The sequence below is a fragment of the Prenolepis imparis genome, unplaced genomic scaffold (genome assembly GCF_030444845.1).
Source record: "Prenolepis imparis isolate NDT839.2.m4 unplaced genomic scaffold, iyPreImpa1.0 SCAF_8, whole genome shotgun sequence".
NCBI lineage: Eukaryota > Metazoa > Arthropoda > Insecta > Hymenoptera > Formicidae > Prenolepis > Prenolepis imparis.
In genome coordinates this window covers 2,415,914-2,424,711 of record NW_028141166.1, presented here as the reverse complement: position 1 = coordinate 2,424,711, position 8,798 = coordinate 2,415,914, and the positions used below count along the sequence as shown (strand labels likewise).

General features: G+C 36.2%; 1 protein-coding gene and 1 long non-coding RNA gene across 2 annotated transcripts; one reads left to right on the top strand and one right to left on the bottom strand.

Moving 5' to 3' along the window:
* Nucleotides 1-359: 359 nt before the first annotated feature.
* On the top strand, nt 360-1,046 carry LOC145939939 (uncharacterized). Its single transcript, XR_014425927.1, has 3 exons — nt 360-436; nt 521-768; nt 831-1,046. It is a non-coding gene; the product is annotated as an uncharacterized LOC145939939 (long non-coding RNA).
* A 5,638-nt stretch (nt 1,047-6,684) lies between these two features.
* Nucleotides 6,685-8,284, bottom strand: LOC145939274 (uncharacterized). Its single transcript, XM_083043512.1, has 2 exons — nt 7,939-8,284; nt 6,685-7,334 (listed from the first exon to the last, which is right to left on the bottom strand). The coding sequence occupies exons 1-2, from the start codon at nt 8,018-8,020 to the stop codon at nt 6,685-6,687; spliced, it is 732 nt and encodes a 243-aa protein (XP_082899638.1). The 5' UTR covers nt 8,021-8,284.
* Between the last annotated feature and the right edge of the window lie 514 nt (nt 8,285-8,798).

The window sequence follows — 8,798 nt, the reverse complement described above, 5'->3', positions numbered from 1 at the left end:
AAATTTTTTATTATTAATTATTCTATTATATATTTTAATAATTTTTAAAATTAAAAACACTTACCAGTTCCAATTTTCCACCACATCTTCGGGATATGGCTCCAGTGGAAAGAGTGGACGAAGACAGAATGTATCTTCCTGAAACCATGGGTTATTTCTCTCCCATTCGCGAGCCTCCTCAGTATCATCCCACATATGATCTAATATATATACCTATCGCATCTCATCATCTTTGTCTCGGACCATCTGTTTTCTTATCTCATGTACCAAGTAAGCGTTCAAGCTAATTCTTATGTCATACATCCCCTACTCTTTTTAACGTGAGCGGGTCTGTCTCCGCGACGTTTGTCATAAAGTCTCGAGCAGTCATCGAAGTTAGTGTAAAAAATAGTGAAAAATGACTGGAGGTTTTCTGCGCCGTACGCTCCCCGAAATAGTAAGTTGTACAATTTATTTAAAACTATTGTACAGAATATTGCAATATGTTTAGATATATATATTAAATATTCATATTTTTCAGATAATCGATAGCATTGTGCTAAATTTACGGCCGCAACACATGGTGGAGCAAGGCTTAACTGAACGAGAGTGGGTGAGAATGTTGAGGTGGGAACATCGGCAAATGTTCGCAGAAATGTGGTGCGAAACTGCGGAGGCGCGGCAAATGGATGCAATTTACAATGGGCTATGGGAAAACATGTATGCTCTTCGGGAGCTGTTTGGCCTAGAGCCATATCCACCAGAACCTGTGGTGGAAAATTGGAACTAGTAAGTATTTCTTTTTAATTATAAATTATTTAATTAATTAATTAAAAATTTCTGTTATGCAGGAGTCCCCGCCCAGCCGTCACCTCCGCTTCGCGCAGCACCTAGCATTCGGCCGCCTCACCATATCCAGACACTCTCGTTCAGACAGGCCTTGCTCAATCATGTGTTGCTGTCGTAAATTTTATATACTTTTTTTTATTTTTTGATTATATTATTGTATTATTATATTTTACATTTTATATTAATTTATATTTTATATTCGTATTTTTTATCATTCTTATATTTTTACACACACACACACAAACGCACACACATTTTGTAAATACACACACACACATAAAATTGTATAATTGCACACACATACTCATTTTAAAAATAAAAATTATTTTAAATATTAAATAAATATATTTATTTTAGAATAGGTCCTCTCTCCTTTCCTCCTATTAAAATCTTATTAATTTAAAAAAATATTTAAAAAAAAAAAATATTAATTAAAAAAAAATTCTCTCGCGTCCGCCTCTCGCGTTCTCCTTCGCTGCATCAGCTCTCGCGCTCTCCTTCGCCGCGTCATCTCGCAACATCTCTTTCTCGCTCTTGCGTCATCTCTCTCGCGTACGCCTCTCGCGCTCTCCTTCGCGAACGCCTCGCGTCATCTTGTCGCTGCGCTACCTCGCACTATCTCGCGACCGCTATCTCTCTCGCTCTTGCATATACACCTCGCTGCAACACCACGCGCTCTCCTTCGCTGCATCATCTTGCGACCGCTATCTCTCTTTCGCGAACGTCTCTCTCGCGACATCTCTCTCCATCTGTACCCACGCTCTAGGTTTTAAACTCCGCAAATAGTTGTCAAAGTTTCTGAGAAATTGAAAAATATATAACGATTAATTTTTTATTTGTGAGTATGTGTGTGTGTGTGAATGTAAGATAATAAAAAATTGTGCAAATGGAATTAAAAATGATTACTTTATATTATTGATCGTCGAATATCGGCACGATATAACGAAATCTAGAAAAGATGATGTAAATATGAACAATTAAGACATTTATTGATAATTAATAAAACTGTGTATTTTATTAATAATTTTTCATATATTTTATTTATATTTAATATAAAATAAAAAATTTATAATGTAAAAATTATACACGATGCGTGATATCGTGTAAAGAAATATGTTTTTTATACGCAAAAATAATTTTTAAAAAGTTGCATTTTTTTGACGGGTGATATAAGATTGGATACTGTGATAAATGTATATTCAAAATTGTTAAACATGTAAAAAATAAGTGAAAATATTATTTTTGATACTATTATATGTACCGCTTAATAATTAAGTATATTATATTTTTTACTAATTAAATGATATTCACATTCCATTAGTTAAATACATGTAGTTTCAATTTAAATTTAGTAAAAAATACTTTACTATTTTTCACAATTTTTGCAATAATTAATGAGATATTAATTATGAAAAAATTAATCAATTTAAATGTCACTGTTTTTCTTCTTTTCATAAATCGCTCTTTTTACTCTTTTATTGTGTAACATATAACCACGTAATACGAAACTGTTTTTTTTTTGCCGTATATTTACTAATTATATAAGATTGTTTATAAGTTGTATCTCTTTAGTGTCGAGTATATTTGGCGCTTTTTCCTGCATTTTTGTAAAATTTCGCTTTATATTCACAAATTTGTTCCTCGCACTAGTTGCACCAGAGTAAATTGGAAAAGTTTAAGAATGCGCAAAATTTTATTAAATTAAAAGATGTATGAACGAAGCGTTCGATCAGAAAAAATTATTCTACCACAGTTAGCACGAGGCGCGAAGCGAAGCGGAGTGGCCGAAGCTCGGAGCCGCGAGGAGGAGCGAGGAGTGAAGCGGCCGCAGGTCCGCGGAACGACCGAGCGACGAGCGAGTGGCGTAGAGCAGAGGCCCACGAAGCGCAGCTTAAGCGCCGAACATTATTAGTTTTTTGTATTTAAATTTTAAAATGTTAATAATAATTGTCAGATATTTTTCATCAAAAATGTCTTTATTAAATATAAATATTTTTTAAAAATATTTTTAAAAAAACACAATTTATATAAAAAATTGTTATTCATCTATATGTATGAATGTATTAATAATAAGGATTAAATAAGAATATACGTATCATGCTTGATCGTTATCCTTATTATCATCAAATCGAGCGATCGATTTGACAGTTTTCGCGAAAATACATTTTACAAGTGGAGTATGGCGTTCGAATTATCGAGTGCTGGATTTTTTCACATAGGTATACGCAATGTTACAGTTTGTTATCACTGTGGTCTTGCTTTATGTGACTGGAATATGCAAAATGTAGCTCATGCTTTAAAGGAACATTACGCGTGGAATTGCAAATGTTGTTTTATACATCGTAAAAGTAGCGAGTTTGCCTCGATGAATATTACGATAACATCTAACAATAAGCTACCGTCCAACACAATATCGTCTCTTCTTCAATATAACAATTTTGTACCTACGACAACCGTAGTGCCGTGTCGCGCTACATCTCACTTGTGCGCCATATATAATCGCTATCGTGATGTGAGAAAAACTGTTTTTCGCGAACAATTGGTCTTTGATCAGTTAGTAATGTATTTTCTAAAATTTCAACGTCATCATCATCGCTTATTATCACGCTGTCGTAAAATTGAACAACGAGTAGGACAACAGTTGGATATATTGCGTTACGCGGATGATGAATTTTTACAAAAAGACGCTACGACGTTAATAGATCAATTATCGCGCGATGTAGAGAATTTGGAGAATCGAGCACGGTATGCGAAATCGTTCGAGTATAACGACAAAATTTCAATATATTACGACGAATTGAATAAAATATTAAAAGTTGAGGATACCGTGTGGTGGAATCAACAAAATATGGAGATAAATTTTGTCAACGTCACGAATCGGTTACAATGCAATTGTATAGCCGGTCAGTTACAATTGTTAAGATCATCTTTAAAAATCCCACTATCCTTGAGTCTTCCATTCGTATCGTCACCACCTCCACCTACAGTGCAACCGAGTATCGATCGGCGTCACGATAACAACATTCGATCGGAAGGACGCGACGATAATGATACTTCTAACAAGAATAATTCTATTATTTCCTCCACCATCGAGATAAGCGAAAATTGTTGTTGCGTAGTATGTTTAGATCAGGTGAAAGATATGATTTTTTTACCTTGCTGTCATGCGATTTGTTGAATGCGCTTCCATGCTGGCACAATGTCCATTGTGTCGAGCTACGATATTTTTCAAAATTCGGGCGATATTATAGGAGCCCTTGTATGAAAAAAATAGGATGCGAAAATATCGGAATCCTCCCCCAATTAGGGAAGGATTCTACGGCATCCTATTATTTCAACTACCCCATTCCTATATTATATATAATAATAATGTAAATTCTATGTCTCTCTTCGAATTTATTTCTCATTATTTCATAATTCAATATTCGTTTGTGCGCGGGGAGGGGGGAAGTGTCCGCGATGTTAGGGTCCGCGAGAGGTCCGCGGGGAGAGAGGAATCCGCGAAAAACCGCGTGAAGCTTTACGGGCGAGGGGTCCGCGGGGAGAGAGAAACGCGAAAGACCGCGTAGAGCTTGATGGGTGAGGAGTTCGCGGGGAGAGATGACGCGAAGGAGAGAGATAGCGGTCGCGAGATAGTACGAGATGAAGAGGTAGCACAGCGAGAAGATGACGCGAAGGAGAGCGCGAGGCGCACGCGAGCGAGATATCGCAAGAAAGGCGTATATATATATGCAATAGCGAGAGATGTTGCGAGTAAAGAGAGAGATAACGCAGCGACATGATGACGTGAGGCGTTCGCGAAGGAGAGAGACGTATGCGAGCGCAAGAGAGAAAGAGATAGCGACAAGATAACGCGAGAGAGGTAACGCAACGAAGGAGAGCGCAAAGAGAGAGGCGTTCGCAAGAGAGATTTTTTAAAAATTTTTTATACTTAATATTCTTAATAATAATTTAATATTTCTTATACTATTCTTAATATTAGGGATGCGAGGAGAGGAATTATCCTAAAGTAAATACACATGTTTTTAATATAATACTTTTTAATTATATATGTGTAATACATTTGTATGTGTGTGTGTATTTACAAAATGTGTGTGTGTATGTTGTAAAAATATAAAATATAAAAATATAATACAATAATATATAATAATATAAAAATATAAAATATGAATACAATATGAAATATGAACATAATATATAAAATATAAAAGAATATTATAAATATAAATTTAAAAAAATATAGAGTATAGGTGTGGCTGCTGCGAGGCGCTGGAGGCGACCGGGCGAGGACTCCTGCGTAATAGAAAATTTTTTATTATTTTAATAATTTTTAAAATTAAAAAGAAATACAACAATTATTCCTCCTCAGAGGATTCTCTATAAGTTCAGGTAATGGGGAGTTTTAAATGGAATTAAGTCGGGAAGTTTTGAAAATTGGTGAAGCACATTTTTCCATTTAGATTTTTACTTGTGGGGAAGAGTGAAAAATAAAGTTTACTCAACGCCAATCGAGTCTCATCGTGAACATCTGATTTAACAAATAAATACGACTTTTGATCGATTAATGTTGAATCAGGAGGAAATCCGTAAAGCGACTAGATCGGTAATTACTCGATCCCGAAAGTGTTTGGAGCTAGGGGAGGGGGGCATTTTGAGAACAGTTAGTTTTTTCACGTCTTTATTCATTTTCTACTATTACGTGCTATTTTAGTTTAAAAAATTTTATTTTATTTTCATAAAAGAAAAAGATCTTTATTTTCTATATCGATCGTTTTTTTTCAAGAAATTTATTAAATTTCATTTTCTTTTCACCTTTTGCTCTTCCTTTATCAGAGGTTTTTGAAAAATAATTTCTTAAGGAAGCATTTTTCGACCCATGTTATAGGAAATTTTTTGTTCAGAATTAAATTTCCTATAAGATCTCAAAGTCTGGCTGGAACGTTCGGGATCACCATGTATATAAATATAATATAAAAATTAACAAAATTGTGATACGTACGAGAAAAATGTGATCGCGCTCGGCGCCTCTGCTGCGCTTCGTCGGCCTTCGCTCTACGCCGCTCGCTCGTCGCTCGGTCGTTCCGCGGACCTGCGGCGCTTCACTCCTCGCTCCTCCTCGTGGCTCCGAGCTTCGGCCACTCCGCTTCGCTTCGCGCCTCGCGCTATAATAGCTGCGCTAAAGCACAATGTTGAAGAAAAAAAAAGAAGCCTTTTACCCGATGGCGAAAGAGAAGTAATGGATTTACGAACACAGAGCGTCTTATTAGAAAAATTACTTCGATACAACGATGATAATTTATCCATCCTCCTGTAGATCGCAAAATTTTATACTATTAGCGAAGATTATCATTATCTGTAAAAATAAAAAAATTCGTGTTTTTTTTTTAAATTTTCTCTTAACATTTTCGACGCGAATTAGATTTCCGGTTTGCTATAGACACAGTGCGACGCTTCAATTTATAACTCTCCCTACCTCTCTCTCTCTCTTTCTCTTCGATTAAGATCATAAAAAAACCAGAAGAAAATATGATAAAATTTACCGTTGTTAACCATTCCACCTTCACGATTATGAGGAATATTAAACTAAAACATGAGGGTGGATATTATATAATTATATGTATATAATAAGATGATATATAGTAAATTCCTTCTCCTTTTTTTTATTATTATGAAAATATTTTATGTACTTAAGGTTATATATAATTTTTTTGTTTTTATATATGTATAAAGGGAAGGTATTTAACGAAATATAACATATGAATAATATAGAGTATACGAGGTTATAAAGAAAATACAATAGTTTAACTTAAGATTACGGATGAATATATATATGCGTATATATATATATGTTTTCATTTATACGGCGGGTTCGACGTCGGCTGTGATTTTTGTATGCAGCTCTGCATGTCCTAGTTTGACAAGCACGTCTCTAACGTTGTATGCTCTGTTGAATTCGCTGTCGGCTTTCATGTGTAGTTTTACGAGTGCTGCTCCTTGTCTCAAGGGATGTACGATGTTAATCCATCCCTGTTGTTCTTCTAGAAGGAGTTGACATAAGTGTCGTGTCCTCCTGGGCCAGATGGTTTTGTTGGCGAGGGCCTCGGTATAGGCTAACCCGCAGATAATGGCTTGCCACGGTAATTCTTTGAATCTATCTTCCAGGAGGTAGACATCATTCGCGTGATGCCAGGTCGTCCTGCCCCAATCGCCTAGTACTACCTGGACCATCCAGGTAGTTTTGTCGATGCTTCTGATGAAGCCGCGTTTCCACGTTTCTTTTCCTTTGATTGCGACCTCCATTTCTGCTTTTAGGTTTTCGGGTAAAATATATAACGATTTTGCTCTCCTGTCCATTCGAAACTTGAGCTCCTCTTCCATCTCTTGGAGGTTTGCTTCGCCGTTTTTTAGTTGTGCCCAGAAGAGGAGTGGTGAATCCGCTCTCAGTATTGTCACTTCTAGGCGACTGCGAGTCAGGAACTCCGTTTCGATGTACTGGATCTCCATTTCTGTAGTAGATATTATATTTAATATGTTGAAGTGGTAATGAAATTGTTGTCTTTATGTATGGAGAAATCCGGCGGTATCGGAGAAAGGGAAATTCTTTGAAAAAATGTTTATACCGATTAAAATAATTTTCCTTTCTTTGATACGTCTGTGTATAATATAATGATACAAATTTTATGTATTTTATAAAATATAAGAATAATTTCGCAATTTGATACGTCTGCACGGATTGCTCCGCTATCGCGGGAAATCCAGAGTGATTTCGAGATACGAGGAGATGAAAGAAATCACGGATTGCTCCGCTATCGCGGGAAATCCAGAGTGATTTCAAAAGAGAGAGAGATAAGGATGGAGGGAGAAAAGATTTTTTCAGAGTTAGAAGTAAACAAGGGTAATAAATTAATAAATCAAAAAAAAGGAAAGCAAATATAATTTAATTGAAGTCCCAGAATTATTTTTAAGTATAGAGGTGGGAATGTAGCACACTTGATAAGTTACTTCTCATATGGGATGCGCTGATGAAATATTCGAAAAACGGAGTTGCGTCGAGTTAAGCGCCTCAAGATGGAGATCTGACTTGATAAGTATTCGGTTTTGTGAACTCACCATTGTTCACTGTCGCTGTCGCACAACGAGCGTCGAAATCTGCGTTCGAGCGAGGCCGAATTTTTAAATATCTTCTCGCCATCGTTGAATCACTTCCGATCCCTATCCTTCGTCTAGGTAGTCTCTGGGAGTATGCAGGTATTCTTCGATGCAACCTCTACATTCGTGTGCGGATTTTATCTGTACAATTCTTTTATCGCAATAGACGCAATGAGTTTGATCGTCGGCTGAGTCTTTGTGTACTAGATTGTGTGTTGCCAGGAATACGTATGTGTTCTTCTATTCGTCTGGTGTTTTGTCATAACACGTGGTACAGATTTTGTTGTTACTATTAATGTTTTGGTAAAGCTTTTCTTCTAGCGCAATTATACATTTGAGTTCCATGAGGTACTCGTATGCTTCGGTATAGTCACTCGGTCTTACTCCATCGATGGGTCCGTGGTATTCTTCTCCTTTTATATCAGGAGTCCACAAGAGGCGATGGTATACCGGCATTTTTCTATATCCCCCCTTTTTTTAATTTTACAACCGGTGGGCGAGTGACTATGAGAGAACGAAAAAAAAAGTAAAAATAAAAAAAAGGAAAATGGCTCTTTTCAAGATTCTTGTAGAATGTATATATGGGTTATTAATAATATAATATATAAGGAATATATATCCAGAGTGATTTCGAGAGATGAGGGGATGGTAGAAATCACGGATTGCTCCGCTATCGCGGGAAATCCAGAGTGATTTCGAGAGAGAGAGAGAGAGAGAGAGAGAGAGAGAGAGAGAGAGAGAGAGAGAGAGAGAGAGGAGAGAGAGAGAGAGGAGAGAGAGAGAGAGAGAGGAGAAAGAAAGAGAGTAATAAATTAATAAAT

What these genes read in the sequence shown, in the direction of transcription:
- LOC145939274 (XM_083043512.1), bottom strand. Translation starts at nt 8,020, where the DNA reads ATGGCGAGAAGATATTTAAAAATTCGGCCTCGCTCGAACGCAGATTTC. An exon ending in GACAGCGACAGTGAACAATG is followed by an intron (nt 7,335 to 7,938) that starts GTGAGTTCACAA and finishes TATCTACTACAG; the next exon opens with AAATGGAGATCCAGTACATC.